General features: G+C 57.9%; 2 protein-coding genes across 2 annotated transcripts in view; both read left to right on the top strand.

Annotated features, from left to right (window-relative positions):
* RNF43 (ring finger protein 43) overlaps window positions 1-4,383 on the top strand; it is a 60,538-nt gene extending 56,155 nt beyond the window's left edge. The window contains exon 9 of the mRNA XM_039385691.1: window positions 1,150-4,383. Coding sequence (XP_039241625.1) covers window positions 1,150-1,193 — 44 coding nt within the window. The 3' untranslated portion in view covers window positions 1,194-4,383. The remainder of the gene's footprint in view (window positions 1-1,149) is intronic.
* Window positions 4,384-4,865: 482 nt separating this feature from the next.
* On the top strand, window positions 4,866-7,555 carry SUPT4H1 (SPT4 homolog, DSIF elongation factor subunit). The gene is made up of 5 exons (XM_027729250.2): window positions 4,866-4,966; window positions 5,622-5,728; window positions 5,835-5,890; window positions 6,076-6,129; window positions 7,162-7,555. Exons 1-5 carry the CDS (start codon window positions 4,889-4,891, stop codon window positions 7,227-7,229), a joined length of 363 nt encoding a protein of 120 aa, XP_027585051.1. The 5' UTR covers window positions 4,866-4,888; the 3' UTR covers window positions 7,230-7,555.
* The last annotated feature ends 7,868 nt before the right edge of the window (window positions 7,556-15,423 follow it).

The raw sequence follows: 15,423 nt of genomic DNA, 5'->3' as shown, positions 1-15,423 counted from the left end.
TCTTACTTGTTTGTTTTCTTCCCCTATATTTATTTTTCAAGGCTCTGCTCCTACAACTGCTGATGTATAACCATCCAGGGTTTGCTGTGACTGTTGTGAAAAGTTGTTTTGAGTTGCTCTCTAGGAACCTCTAGATGGGCATTTGTTTCCTTTGGATCTCAGGAACACTCAGGAAAAGGGAAGTGGGAAAAATAGTGCCTGTGTGCCTTTACTGGGCTATTCTGACCCTGTGTGAGAGCTCTGGGCAGGCTCAGACATTTGGTGTGGGTGACAAAAGGCAGTTGGAGAGAACACACTTGGAGAGAAAGGGGCTGGCTGGAGCAGTGACTCAGGGTGCACTTTTTAGGCAGCCCTTGAGTTGAATGGTTCAAAATAAACTGCTGAGCATTTCCCTGTCAATAATTCACCAGGCAGAGGGGGCTGGTGAAGAGCCTGAGCTTGGTTGGGACTCAGAAGGAATTTGTGCAACCTCTTGAACGCTGTGAAACTTGTGCCATCCCTGTCTTGCATCACTCACTCTGCTTTTGTTGTCTGGAGTTTCTGGTGCACCCTGGAAGGTGCTGCCTGGCTCTGTGTGGTATGAATGAGTGTTATTTTATGTTCCTAATAATTTTTCAATCAGCTGTACAGATTTTTCTCAAAGAACAAACATCAGAAAGCCTCAAAGGCAAGCACCCAGTTAGTGATGGGAGTCCTGGGGAAGACTGTGCCCTTAGCCTGCCTCTTCTGAAAGAGTAGCTTGATGTCTCAACTTTACATTTTATTGTACTTTACCTTAGAGGAATAAACTGGTTGGGAGACGGCCAGAAAATTCCCTCTGAAAAACTGGGAGAAACTTCATAGAATCGTGGGCTATCCTGAGGTGGAAGGGACCCACAAGGATCATCGAGTCCAACTCCTGGCCTTGTTCAGAACACCCCAACAATCCCACCCTGTGCCTGAGAGCATTGTCCAAACACGCTGTCAGGCTTGGGGCCATAACCACTGCCCTGGGGAGCCTGTTCCAGTGGCTTAGTGGCTTTTTTAGTGGCTTTCCCTGCAGCATCTGTTCTCCGTATTTGCAGGGTCAAGGCCCCAGCAGCTGCAGAGCCCGGGAGTGTTCAGCCAGGTGTAGCTGACACTTTTCTTTCTCCTTTTCTTTGAGTGCAGGATCTGAAGAGGAGGTCCAGGATGTCCATGAACACTCAGTCTAATGAAACACTGGCCTGTTTGCTCCCTGGGAGCTGGAGTGGACACAGATGCTCGGCAGGAGGAGTTCACACCTCGCTCTCTGCACAGGACCGTGCGATGCCCAGCCCGGCCCCGCCAGACACAGACTGCAAACAGCAGTGGGGCACTTGTGGTCTCCTCACACGTCCCCACATTGCAACAGTCCCACAAACAGAGCTGTGCTCTCCAGGCCCCCTTCTCTGAAGGCACAGGCAGCCCGTGGTCACCCTGTGGCACCTCTGCGTGGGCTGGGCAGAGGCACCAGCGGGAGAGCTCAGCGAGGGAGTGCAAGCTGCTATTTTGGCATGTTCATGCCGCAGAAGGTTTTGCTAAACACTTCAAAAATAAACAAGCCTTCGAGACCAAAAGCTGCAGAAATGACTTTCTGTGGCCTGGTAGCTCCTGACTTCATTTCCTCACTTAGGTCAAAAGCCAGACTTCTCCAATTAAGTTTTCCATGCCTATTTCAGACACAGGAACAAGCTATTCTCCATCTCACCGCTCACAGGTCTGCCCTGCAAGGTGCTGCTTCTGACTCCAGTGGAAACCAACAGCTCTCACCACTTCTGATCCCTCCAGTGCCCCTCAGCTGACGCCGTCTTGGCCATTCCCTGCATTTGGCAGCAGCAGGAGAGGTGAAGACACAGGGACAACGTCAGCATTTCTGGGAAGGAGCTGGGTCAGACTCTTTCCATTGCAAAGAATCCACCCTCTCATCTGGCAATGTGAACAAGTCTCTCACTCACCCTCTAACTCCTCCACCTACCCTCAAACTAGGTGTCATGGCCAGCCCTGTTAAGAGCAATTCATTTTTTGAGCATATTTCAAACCTGAGGTGTCCCCATCACAGGAGTCATGGAAAATCCTCAAGTTCACGTGGTTCCTGCTGCTTCCTCTCTCACTGCCTCAAGACACAGCAAAAATTCCCAGCAGAAGCCTCCATAATAAATGCAGAGCAGGGCCCCATCCATTGCCCAGCCTTACCTTCATATTTCTGAGACACCTGAAATGATCCTCTGAAGGGATTTTTCAGAATACCCTTCTGTCTTTTCCAACATTTTGATGATGCAGGGAGAAAACTCGAGAAATCATCAGGCTCCAGTTTATTACTTTTCCCCCCCTCCCATCTGTGGAAGGTTTTGGGGTTTTCTTTGGATGCCACTAGTTCTTATTTCCTACGTCTCGTAATTTGCAGACCTTCAAGTAAAATAAAACCTGCCAAATTCAAAACATCTAGAACCCAAACAGCTTCCAAACAGCAGGGAATTCCTGTTGAGCTCATTGCCCTAAATGATCAGTCAGGTCAAAGAATCAGATTCCCATGTGAAGTGCACATTTATATGGCACTAAGTGCTTCCAAGCACAGGGAAACACTGCTGGATACAACACTGGAGCTGAAGGTAGCTCCTGACAGTTTGAAACCTGGGGTAGGAACAGGTTTCCCCATGTGCTCAGTGCTCAGCAACCCTCCTGTGTCTTCCTTTGAATCAGCAGCAGCTTCTCCAGCTCGAGAGAGAGCACACTGGTTATGCAGTCCCAGTTCAGGATAATTCTGCCTCTGCCTTCGTTTGGGATGAGGAAAGCTTTTATTGGGGTTTGCTGCCCTTAATCCTTGGAAAAAAGGCATCTTTCTCCCAGCTGCTCATCAGCCCCTGACAGTCAGTGATCAGCCAATAGCACTGTTTCATTATTCCCTTGCTATTCCCTTCCCTGTCTCCTGTGACTGAGCCCCTGCAGGACCTTTCAGTGTAGAGGAGAAACTAATTTCTTTCATCAAAGAACCCACCAGAATTACATTTAAACCTTTCCAGGCTCTTCTTGCAGGCAGAAGACACAAGCTCAGATGTTTTCTCCCTTACAGGGAAGTCAGTTTTCGACTAGAGGAAAATACCCAGGAGCAGATCCAGATTTGCCCTGTTTGGCTTCTTGTGGACTTTGTCCACGGCTTGTCTCAACCAGCTCCCCCACGTCCTTGACCATCCTGGAGGGCTCAGAGGACTTCACAGAGGGGAGGGCCATGAAGTCAGGGTGCTCCCACTGTTCTCTTTAGGAGTCAAGAAGGCTGAGAGCTTCCAGGGATGCATTTCACTGCTCAAAGGAACAAGTGGGCTCTTTTGCAGTCAAAAGTCCTCCTCTCTTTTCCCTCCTTATCCCTAACTAAACAGGGAATCTGCAGCAAGCCCCAAGCTTCTTGGGAGCACTAATGCACCCTCCACTCCCCACTGCAGTATTACCAGGGTGCCAGGGCAGTGCCTGCTTCCAAGTGTTTCCCTTTCCTGACCTTATGCTGCTGCTCCTTTTCATCTAGAAACGGCCCTGCTGGATGTTGTTCTGCTCTGTGGGCCTTGTTCAGCTGCAGGTCTGCCTTGGTGGGGGCCCAGGTGGGAGGAGAGGGGGGAACTCTCTGGGAAGGTGAGTTTTACGATCCTTTTCGGTAGGTGGATGACTGTCCTTGGCTGCCGGGAAGGGAAGAAGCAATATCTGAGAAAACAGGGAATGGCTCCTCGCAGTTCCTGTACCTCTGGCTTCTGGGTGATGCTTTTGAGTGCTCAGTATGCGTGGGCTCCATCATGGAATTTCTCCAGCATCCCGGCAGTGAAGCAGAGCTCATTTTCCTTCATTGCATCCAAGGCTGAAAACTGATGGAAACCAGAGCATCCCAAGGTCCCTCTGTCCCAACCGAAGGCCCAGCCCTTCCCCAGGGACCCCCTTTTTCCCAGGAGCTCCCACCCCCTGAGCTGGGATCCACAACTGGGCTGGCTGGAAATCCCCCCTCCTACACAGATCCTTCAGATCCTTCGGAAATGTGAATATCAGTTTGTTTTGTTGTTGTTGCTTCTTGTTTAGTTTGGGTTTTTTTGCTGAGTCTGTCCTGGCTCTCGGGGCTTGGGAATAAATTATGACCCAGGAAAAAAAAAAAAACAAAACAAAACCAAAAACAAAACCCCAAAAAAAACCCACCACAAAAACAATCAAAAAAAAAAAATAGGAAAATACGTTTTATATATATGCCAAACTGTGTATTTATGTCCGATCTACACGGAGACGTGTGAATATGCTGATGTGCTCAGAAATATATTTATTTACTAATATATTTATCCAGGTACCAGTGTGCTGCCTGCGTTTGTTCTTTGGGGCTGTTCTGGCCTCGGGGCGCCCGCGGATCGGGATTGGGATTGGGATCGGGATGGGGATCAGGGCTGGGATTGGGATTGGGACCAGGACAGGGATTGGGACTGGGATTGGACCAGGATCGGGGTCAGGGCTGGGATTGGGATCAGGACTGAAATTGGAAATGGGACCGGGATCGGGATTGGAACCGGTTAGGGGGATCGGGATTGGGATTGGGGCCGGGATTGGGATTGGGGACAGGACTGGGATCGGGGCCGGGATCGGGATTGGGACCGGGATTTGAACTGGGATCGGGATCGGGTCCGGGATAGGGATTGGAACTGGGATCGGGATTGGAGCCGGGCCCAGGATCGGGATTGGGATCGGGGCTGGGATTGGACCCGTGACCGGGATGGGATTGGGATCGGGATTGGAGCCGGGATCGGGATTGGAACCGTGACCGGGATGGGATTGGGATCGGGATTGGAGCCGGGATCGGGATCGGGGCCGAGCGCGGCGGCCGCGCAGCCGCAGAGCGGTGCCGGGGCCGGGCCGGGCGGGAGCAGCGATGGCCGCGATCTCGCTGGAGACCGTCCCCAAGGACCTGCGGCACCTCCGCGCCTGCCTGCTCTGCTCGCTGGTCAAGGTGGGACCGGACCGGGACTGGGACGGGGACGGGGACAGAGCCAGGCGGAGGGGCAGGGACCGCTCCCCGCCGGCCCCGGCCCTTCCCCCGCCCAGCCCGGGCCTCCGGGCCCCGGCGCTTTTCCCTTCCCGGCCCGGCCCTTCCCCCGCCCGGTTTAAGCCTCGTAACCCCTGCCCGGGCCCTTCTCCCCGGTCCGGAGCTTCCCCGCCCGGGCTGGGCCTTCCGATGCTGCCACCGGCCCCTCCGCTCCGGCCCCGGCCCTTCCCGGCCCCGGCCCTTCTCCCTCCGTGCCCCGGCCCTGCCGCCCGGTTTGGCCCTCGCAGCTTAAACCGCCGGGCCCTTCTCCCCATGCCGGGCCTTCCCGGCCCTACCCGGCCCTTACCCCGCCCGGTCTGGCGCTCCCTGCCCTCCTGCCCCAGCCCGGGCCTCCCTGTCCCGGCCCTGCCAGGCCCGGGCTCCTCTGCCCCTCCTGCCGCCCGGCCCGGGCCTCCCGCAGCCTCGGGGAGCTTCCTGCCCCGGCCCTGTCCGCTCCCTCCCGGGGGTCTCCCGCTCCCTTCCCGGGGTTCCCTTTCTCTCTCCCTTCCCGAGTCTCTCTCCCTCCCCGCAGCCTCCCCACTCCCGGCCGGCCCCGTCCCTGACCCCCCTGTCCCCTCAGACCATCGATCAGTTCGAGTATGACGGCTGCGACAACTGTGAGACCTACCTGCAGATGAAGGGCAACCGCGAGATGGTCTATGACTGCACCAGCTCCTCCTTCGACGGGTGAGTGGGGCCTGGCCACGGTCCCCAGGGAGCCCAGGGATGCTGTGGTGGCACTGTGGGGTCACCCGGCCGGGAAATGTCCCCTCAGTGCCAATCCCTCCCGCAGGATCATCGCCATGATGAGCCCCGAGGACAGCTGGGTCTCCAAGTGGCAGAGGATCAGTGAGTATTTTGGGAGCCACAGATCCCTGATCCCCAGCAGACCCTTCTCAGGGACAGTGGGTTGGTGGGGCTGTGGAGAGGGTTCTGCCCCACGATGTCCCCTCCAGTGAAGGGACATCTGCACAGGTGTCCCTTCCCACCTGGCTGCTGCTGCGTGGGGTAAGTCGGTGTTTTCTTCCCCCCAGGTACCTTCAAGCCAGGTGTCTACGCAGTGTCCGTGACCGGCCGCCTGCCCCAAGGTACCTGTGAGATGGAATCAGGGTTTGGGGGCTCGGTGAACACTGTGGACAGGGATCATGCCATGTGGGTGATGGGATCAGCAAGGTGGGAAGGGATCAGCAAAGTGGGAAGAGATCAGCAGGGTGACTGCAAGAATGTGCTGGACTGGGGAAGGGGCTTCAGGGTTCTGCACTGTGGCTGCCAGAAGCTGATATGAAGATGCTGCTGGCTAAAACCAGCTATCAGATGGATAAACCGGGATTAAAGGGTGACTCTGGAAAGTGATCTCGTCTCCAGTGGTTCAGCTCTAGGGAAACACAGAAGTTTGTCCATAGAAAAGAGTTTTGCAGGATGGGGTGCTGTTAAGGCAGTCCTGGTGAGCAGGTGCCCCTTCCTGTCCTCCTGCACCAAGGGCTCATGCCAGGGGGGGCTTTGTGTGTTTGTAAATGGAGTGGAGGGCACAAAGGATTTGCCCTATCTCTGGAATGCAGAAACGGCATCATCCCTCCAGCTGAGCCCCTACCCAGTCCCCAGAGCAGATTCCTGACTGGGAGTGAATCCTGAATCCCCAGGGGGAAAGCTGTGCCAGTATCTGGGATCCCAGGCTCCTTATTTCTCACCTGAGCTCTGCATTGGGAAGGAGCTGGAACATCACAAGGCTGGAAGCCGAGGCCTGCTGGCACAACCCAGGCACATCTGAAATACCCAGGGATAGGGTTTAGGTTGGATTTTAGGAAAAGGTTCTCTCCCAGAAGGTGGTTGGGCACTGCCCAGGCTCCCCAGGGCAGTGGGCACAGCCCCAAGGCTGCCAGAGCTCAGGGAGGGTTTGGACAACACTCTCAGGGACAGGGTGTGACTCTTGGGGTGTCTGTGCAGGGCCAGGAGTTGGACTCAGTGATCCTTTTGGGTCCCTTCCAGCTTGGGATATTCCATGATTCTGTGAAATAAAGAAGATTGTCCAGATCTTGATCTCTACGTGACAGAACCACCAGATTTTTCCAGGGCTCCTCATCCCACGAGAACACTGACCTGTGTTTGTCTCCTCGCTGCAGGGATCGTCCGAGAGCTGAAGAGCCGTGGTGTGGCCTACAAATCCCGGGACACAGCCATAAAAACCTAAAGGGCTCTTGTGCTGCCTGGAGGATCCTGGTGCTCCAAATCCTCTTAGCTTTACCCTGCAGGGAAGCAAGGCTGGACTTGGGGTGTGCTGGCTCAGCTCCCCTCCCTCGGTACCTCCGGACTCCGCCGCCCCACGCTCTGCCCACACAGACCAGAGACCTTTATTTGAGCCTTGACGGGGGGAGGGTGTGAGTAGGGCTGGGGGAGGGTGTTTAATCGTGATGCACAAGTTTTTTAAAGTTGGTGTGGGAAAGAGGGAATTTGGGATCTAGCTGTGTAAATAGTTCAATAAATCCCACTGCCTGGCCAGGGCTGGGTCCAGCTGTTGCTCAGTCACTGGTTTCACCGCTGCAGGAAGCGGGTGGTGGTGTGTGAGGGGGTCTCTCACTCGCCCCCCTGCCTGTGCCAGACTGTTTGGAGCCAGTGGTTGTGTCAGTGCTTGTGCCACAGGCCACATTCCTGCCTCGAGAGGGAGATCCTGCCCTGGCCGTGCTGGAGTGTTCCCTGTGGGAACAGGCCATCCCCACCGTGCAGCTCCTGGCTGGATGGAGCAGGTATGGTGGTGTTCAGTGTTTCCTGTGGAAGTGTTTTCCTGGAGGTCACAATGCCCTGGGCCTGCAGGTTGTTATACAAGGGACATGGTAGCAGGATGGACCTTCCAGGACCTTCCACTGGCTGTTGCTGATCTCCAGGGCAGGCAGAATGGGATGAGCCTTTTGCTGGTGTGGTTGGGAGGCAGCAGGTCTTGCAGAGGGGAGGGATGGACAAGCAGGGACGGGAACACCATCCAGCCTCGTATTTCTAGGGATCTGACTGTTTCAAGTGTCAGCTTAATGTCTACTCCACATGGGCTCCTGAGGGATTCACCCTCCTTAGCTGATGGCTCTTGTTTGATTTGTTTTGTTCCAGTTCAGCAGCAGCAGCCACCGATCACGAAGGGCTGAGTCCTTCATCAGTAGCTCTGTGAAATAACCATATTTTTTTTTCTGAGATAATCCTGGAGCTGAATGGCTCAATTATTGTTTCCTGTAGACAAACAGTGGAAAACCAATACAGCCTGAAAACTACAGGCTGCATGCAGCACAGGGAGTGCAGGGCTGGCTGGGGAATGACACTGCCAGAGGTAGGGAGGTGACAGCTCTGTCCTGCTCTGGTTTGTAGAGCTGGGCCCAAAAAACGAGTCCCAAGTGCTCCAGGTCAACCAGAGCATGGCCTCTGGCAGGGTTTTGGAGCAGATGTGTGGTGGGAGAAGCCTGGAGCAATGGGGGCTGGAGGGGACTGCAGAGAAAAGCCCCTCAAACCACGGTCCTCTTGGGCCCTTGCAGATGTGATCTGCTGTCAGGAGTATTGGCTCAGTGCAGAGCAGGGCCAAGTCAAGTTGTCTCTGGGCTCCAGAAAACGCCTCCAGGTGCAGATCACCTTTTGTGGGATGCCCTGGGCTGGGGGTCAGACTCTCCTCTTGGCAAGACAGAGCAGCAGGGTCAGTTCCTTGGGAGAGGAGGGAGTTGACCGTGACTTTCACACATCTCTGGTGAACTCAAAGGCCTTGACTTGCCTGATAGTTATCCTCCAGGCTTGCTGGGTTGCAGAGTCTGGGCAGGAGATGTACCTTGGGAATTCCCAGTAGGTCAGGTCTGTGGGAGAGAGGAGTGACTGCCCTGGGAGCCCAGGGCATGACTGCACAGGGTGCTCAGGTTTAGGCATTCTGGGCATGGACCTCTGGGCTCTGGAGGGCACTTTCTGACCAGCTGTGCCATGAGGAGCACGGGGTGAGCTGGGATCCCCCGGGTGTGTTCATCCCTGTGGAATGGTTTGGGAAAGCTGCAGCCAGTGCTGTCTGGACAGCCGTGCCGAGAGCTGACAGGTTCAGGATGGGAGGGTCAGGGAGGATGAGGTGGGCGGCTCTTCCTCCAGCTGGATGGCGATGGGTCTGGGGAGTTTTGGCTCCAGCCAGGTTGGGAGGATGCTGGGGATGACGGAGCTCACCCGCCCTGCCGTGCCCGGCCCGGGAAGCCTCACGCTGGCAGTGCCACGGGGTGGCAGCACGGCCTTGTGCAGCGGGGCTGGAGCCGGCGTGGGCTCCGGGAGCTGCTGGAGATGGACCGAGGCACAATCTCCATTTTCTGCTGTGTTTCACAGTGCCTTTCCCTACTGCCTTTCCAGGATGTGTCCCACTTCCCTGGCTTCAGGGAATGGTCATGCTGCAGCTGCTCCAAGGCTGGAGGACCCTCGTCCCCTTGGCCCTTGGCCCTGTGGTGCAGAGGAGGTGACAAGAGGGCTCTGCACAGCACCCTGGGCAGGGTGGGCTTGTTTGGCTGGGGTTGGGTGTGGGGCTGCAGGCACCGTGGCTCTCACCTCCCTTCCTGGGAAGCTGCAGTCACTGCCAGGGCTGGGAACTTTGCTTAGGGAGCAGTGTGCACTGTCACTGTGCCTCTCGGGGAAGCTGAGGGGGGTTCTAACCCCACAGGAACCTCACCCCTTCTAGGAAGCCCCAACTGCTGCAGGATATGGAGAGTTAAGACCGGCAGGAGCCACCGTGCAGGTGCAACAGAGCCAGAGCAGCGAGGGAAACGGGCTGAACGTGGTGGTCTTTGAGGGAGCCGCAGCTCCCCTGCCTGCAGCAGCTCACAGCCCTTCCAAGAACGCGGTGCCTCCCCTCAGGCTCCGTGAGCCTCTTCCCTGCGCGCTCCCGGGCTCACCCACACAGCAGCACATCTCAGCCCACGCTGCCCCAGTGATTCATCGCTCCCGGGGCTGAGCGTTGGACCTCTGCAAAGCTCTCAAAATGAGTGTTTCAGCCAGACTCCAGCCCCGGAGCTGCTTTGCAGCCGCAAAAAGCAAATGGATGTGGAGCTTTATTCGCCGGGAAAAGTAGGGCAGGGAGCTCTCACGTTGAAGAAACTGGAGGAAAAATGTGCGGCGGTGCCTGGGTGGGAATCGGGAGAGGAAGCGTCAACGGGCAGGAGCTGGAGATCTGAGGCAATTTAAGGCGGCTCCTCCCCCTGCACCAAATGACGCTCAAATATTTCAGCCAGGCCTGAAAATCCTGCAGGTTTGGCATCCCGAGGAGCCTGGCAGCTCCGGGGCGGCGGGGCCGGGGCAGGAAGCACGAGCCGGTGGATTTTCTCGGAGCGGGTTTTGAGAAGCGATACCCGGCTCCCCCTCCGGGCGAGAAAAGTGACTTTCCAAACCGCAGAGCACTCGGTGCCTCTGCACGAGGCAGCTGCCGGGAAATGCCCGCGGGCAGAGCCACCCCCACCTGCACAGGGGCCCCTCCGCGTGTCCCCTCGGGGACAGGGACCTGCCCACGCCCGGGGTGAGGGCAGCTCAGTGGCCTTGGGCCTGTGGCTTGGGCCACCTGGGCTTCAGGTGAAGGGGGACGTGTGTGAGAGTGTGTTGGGCTCTGCCAAGGGGGGCTGTGGCTGAGCCGGGGTGAGCCCCCCCTCTCAGCCCCCGTGGATGCTGAGGGAGAGATGCAGTGTGGCACCAGCATCACAGAATTGTGGGATGGTTTGGGTTGGAAGGGACCTTAAAACTCATCCTCTTCCACCCCCTGCCATGGGCAGGGACACCTTCCACTAGACCAGGTTGCTCCAACCTGGCCTTGGACACTTCCAGGGATGGGGCAGCCACAGCTTCTCTGGGCAACCTGTGCCAGGGCCTCCCCACCCTCACAGGGAAGAATTCCTTCCCAATATCCCATCTAGACACCTGTGAGTTTGAAGCCATTCCCCCTTGTCCTGTCCCTCCAGGCCCTTGTAAACAATCTCTCTCCATCTTTCCTGTAGCTCCCCTCAGGTGCTGGAAGGCCACAATTTGGTCACCCTGAAGCTTCTTCTGCAGGCTGAACAATCCCAATTCTCTCAGCCTTTCCTCATAGCAGAGGAGCTCCATCCCTCTGATCATCCACCCTGCTTCACCCTAAATCTGCTTTTATCCTCTTGGCTGCCTCCCAGTGTGGACTTGGACTTTCTCAGGAGCCTCTCAGTTGTCCCTGTGTGCCTGGGGCGTGAGACCCTTGGGGGTAGGTGCTGTAAGGGAAAAAAACAAACAAACAAACCTCAGGTTAGGACTGTTTTCCTTGGAAACTGGCTGAGGAGGCCTTGGCAGGTGGAGGAACAGGGGAAGATGACCTGAGTTGTCCTCCTGGAGAACCTCCAGGAACTGGACTGGAGTGAAATGCTGCTGGACTGAGGATGGCAATGAGAGCTCTCAAAGTGTGTCAGGAACAGGGCTCAGCTGCCACATGTCCCATCCCAAGGGGTCCCTGTGTCCCTGGGAGTGGAGGCGGGTGGGCGAGGAACTGGGATGTGCTCCCTGCTGAGGGGATCTGCAGGGAAAACAGGGAGCTCCGATGTATGAGGGGTCCTCTGGGTGTTTCCCCTTCAGGAATTGCAGTGGAAGGAGAAGGCTCTGCTTTGTGAAGGGGAGGGGCTGGTGGGTTCCTGATGGAGGCCTGCAAAGGGCACCTGGAAGTGGCACCTCCAACCCTTGCAAGTGCTGTCTGCAAAGAGATCTTAAACTGCTTCATGATGGACACCTCTAAACCCACTGGTCTGCCCACAGAGTTGGGGTTTTGGTGTCTGGGGGGACACAAGAAGCCAGTAAAGGGTCCCAAGCCTCCTCTTGGCTGAGACCTCTCACCTTCCTGGTCTGTTCCATCATGGGAAGGGGAGATGCCAAGGGCTAGGGGGCAGAGTGGGGTCTCACCCTGGTGGTGGAGATGGCTGTGGGTGCTGAGGGCATGTTTCCTGAGGGCATATGGCAAAGCTGAAGTCAGAGGAGGGATTTGAAAACCTGATGATATGTCCCCATCCCCAGCTGCTGCAGACCTCCTGCTGCATCCTGGGTGGCACTTGTCCTTCCTCCTCCTGGACAGATGTGCATCCCCCAGGCTCTGCCCTAACCAGGCACTGAACTGGAAGGGGGAGAGAATGGTCCTTCTGCATGGACAGTTGCAGAAGAGCCACTGAGTGCCCAAACAGAGCCCTGGGACATGTGTTGGGCAAGGACATGGCACCTCTGGTGGGTCTCCAGACAGCTCAGGCACGTAGTACAGGGTGTCAGCACAGCAAGGTGGGCACAAGATTTGACCCCTTGGCCAGGCTGGGGGCTTTGGAACTGCTCTCCAAGCATTGCTTGGCCCAGCCCACCTGGAAATGTGCCATCAGTGCCAGCTGTGGGGAGATGCTTCCTGGCAGCCCTGGATGCCTGTTCCCCCTCCTTGGGTCCCCTGGAAATGCTCAGCTCTTCCTGCCCCTTTTCCTGGGGGGGGCAGGGCCAGGGAGAGGAGGGACTGCCACAGCAGAGCTCAGCCCTGCATCTCCCGAGCCCTGGGAGCTCCACAGCCCAGAGTGGGGGTTCTCATCCCTCCTTCCCCATATCCCTGCTGGGATGTGGGTGGAAGCATCTTCCACCCCACGGAAAGCGGGAAAACAGGATTCACCCACGTGTGCGGCGCCGGGTGCCACGGGGGCCTCCCTGGGGTGGCTCGGCCTCCCCTTCCCCCACCTGCGGGGCCGGTTGCAGCAGGTGACACGGAAAATGACGGGGCACCGCCACCAGCGCCGGCCCAACGGCCCCGCGCCCGCCATTGGCGCAGCAGGGCCGCGATTTGTCTATATATGGGCAAACCCAGCGCCCGTGTCCCCCGCCCGCCCCGAGCGTCACTTCGGCTTTTTGAGGTTTCCCCAGGCGCTCTCATTTGCCTCCCGCCCGCCGCCTCCTGCGCCGGCAGTTTCTGGTTGACTCACTTTTAACGGCCTTGCTCCAACCCCGCGGGATGGGCGGCGGGGTCAGGCCGGGAGCACACGGGGAGCTCGGCCCCACATCCCACCCTGGGCTGCATCCTGGGCCCGGGGCAAAAACGGGGCTCAGCCCACGCAGGTACTGCAGCCCCTCTCTTTTGAGTTTAGAGGTGGGCACTCAGGTGCTGCAGTTCTACCAGCAGGATGGTGGAAACCAATGCTCTTCCCGTCCTAAAAGCTCTCAGGAGCTTGCTGTGGCAGTCCTGATTTTTTTTGGTGCTGCAGATGTCCCCTGCTCACGCTCTCCAGGAGCCCTCTGTCCCAGAGGTCACCCCTTGTAAACCAGAGCTGTGGCCCCTCTCTGTGCCTCCGTCCCTTGCTCTCAGAGGGGATATGGTGGCTTGTGTTAGGAGTGCAATCATTAGGTTTCACTGTTAACAGTGATGCTGTGGCTCTGTTGGGGCCTGGCAGAACAGTGGCCAGGAGATGCTGCTGCCTGGCTGTGGAACCAGTGGCTCACAGACCCCATTTCCCACTGGCCTCAGAGTTGTTGGAGGGGCTCAGGGAGAGTTTGGGTGAGACCTTCTCCTCCTCCAGCACTGTTCTCAGGCCCACGAGGTGCTGAAGGAACGGGAACCATGAGGTGCTGGATGGATGGGAGCCATGAGGGGCTGGGTGGATGGGAGCCATGAGGGACTGGAGCATCTGGGAGCCATGAGGGGCTGGAGCATCCAGGAGCCATGAGGGGCTGGAGCATCCAGGAGCCATGAGGGGCTGGAGCATCTGGGAGCCATGAGGGGCTGGAGCATCCAGGAGCCATGAGGGGCTGGATGGATGGGAACAATGAGGTGCTGGATGGATGGGAGTCATGAGGTGCTGGAGCATCCGTGAGCCACAGGAGCGCGGTGGGGCAGCGCCTGCCCCCGACGCCGAGCGGGGTCCGCAGACCGGGGCGCCGGCAGGAGCTCGTCCCTTTCCACGCCGGGGCCGAGAGGAGCCGGCCCGGCCACTTCCCCTGCCTGCAGCGAGCGCCGCGACCGCAGGCGAGGGGGGGAAGTTGCTGCAAGGCACGATAAGAACTATCAGCGCTTTCGCAGCTCCTCGGCTGCTCGGCCCGACAAGGGCCCTTCCCCCTGCGCCGGGGCCAGCGCCGCTGCCGCCCCCCGAGCCCCCGGCTCCCGCTGCCCTGCGCTCGCCGATACTGCGGGAGTTACTGGAAAAGCAACAGCCCGTGGCCCGCGGGCACCGGGGAGGTCACACAGCAAATTTGGGTGGCACCCCGAGGGTGCACGGCAGTGTCTGACCTGCACCAGGTGCCATGGGGGGGGTGGTTTGTCCCAGGGAGCTGCATCCCGGGAAGCAGCAGCGCCCAGCACCTGGGGGTCCATCAGCGAGACCCCGCGACGCCGAGCAGGTGGGCAGGGTGTGGAGAGGGGCCTCGGGAGCGCCCGGGGCCGGATGTTCTCAAGAGATCCCCCGGGGGAGGAAACGCAGCTGTTTCAGCCTCCCCCCAACCCCAAAAAGCCCCCACGTTCTCAGTCCTCTGCGGGCTCCTTCAGCCAGGCAAGCTGAGCAGAGCAGGACCAGCAACCCAGGGCCAAAGGCTGGGGTAGGAATTCCTACAGCCTTGTTTGCGGGTCGGTAAAATGAACCAATGGCCGGGGGGAGGTGGGAAGTTCATCATCAGTTGGAGACTTTCAGAGACCTCGTCTGAGCCCGAGGAACCAGATCTGCTGATTTCCTCCTTTCTGAGACCGGGTGCAGGCAGAAGGAACCCAAAATGTCATGTCCCCGATCTGTGCTGGGCCAGGGAAAGAGGAAGCGTCACCTCCCCCCACTTCCCTGCTGGGAAGGCACCCGTGGCCCTCCTGCCCGGCCCCTCGGCACACGGGCACCGGCGGGGCACAGGCAGCACGGGCAGGTGGAGAGCCCCGTTTTGGGAAGGCACAGCTCCCTCCCTGCTGTCATCCTGCACATCCCCCAGCGCAGGCCACGTGCTTCACCCTCCCCCTGACATCTGGCCCTGGGGTGCAATCTCTCCCAGCTCCTCCGTTGGGAAACATCCCCAGCTTGCTTTGCCCCGTGGTCAGCCTCAAACGGAGGTTTCCTCATGGGGCCTGACTTCTCACCCTCCTCCCCTTCCTCCTCCCTGTGTTTACTAGGGACCAGTTTGTCCTCAGCAAGAAACATGGCCTTGACTCCAAGCACAGGGAAAGTCCATCAGCAGCACCTCTGGGGCCAAATCTCCCTCTGGCTGCCCCCAGAAAGGCTCCTTGTCTCTGCTCTAAGACCACAGTTGCCTGTACCCTGTGTAACTTTGACTCCTCATGATGGCACCCACCACCACTGGGGACCCCCATGGCACTGACAGCACTGGGGGAGGTCTCCAGGGGCGTCTCTGGGTTGAGAACAACCTGCTCTCAGGCCCATGGTGGGATTCTTGGGGTG

The sequence above is a fragment of the Pipra filicauda genome, unplaced genomic scaffold (assembly GCF_003945595.2).
Source record: "Pipra filicauda isolate LSUMZ 115617 unplaced genomic scaffold, ASM394559v2 scaffold428_size586839_pilon, whole genome shotgun sequence".
Classification (NCBI taxonomy): domain Eukaryota; kingdom Metazoa; phylum Chordata; class Aves; order Passeriformes; family Pipridae; genus Pipra; species Pipra filicauda.
This window is presented reverse-complemented; position numbering and strand designations above follow the sequence as displayed.

Excerpts from the sequence above, each read along its gene's own strand:
- SUPT4H1 (XM_027729250.2), top strand. The coding sequence starts at position 4,889 with ATGGCCGCGATCTCGCTGGAGACCGTCCCCAAGGACCTGCGGCACCTC. Across the intron at positions 5,729-5,834 it reads ACCAGCTCCTCCTTCGACGG|GATCATCGCCATGATGAGCC; the intron begins GTGAGTGGGGCC and ends TCCCTCCCGCAG. Across the intron at positions 5,891-6,075 it reads CTCCAAGTGGCAGAGGATCA|GTACCTTCAAGCCAGGTGTC; the intron begins GTGAGTATTTTG and ends TCTTCCCCCCAG.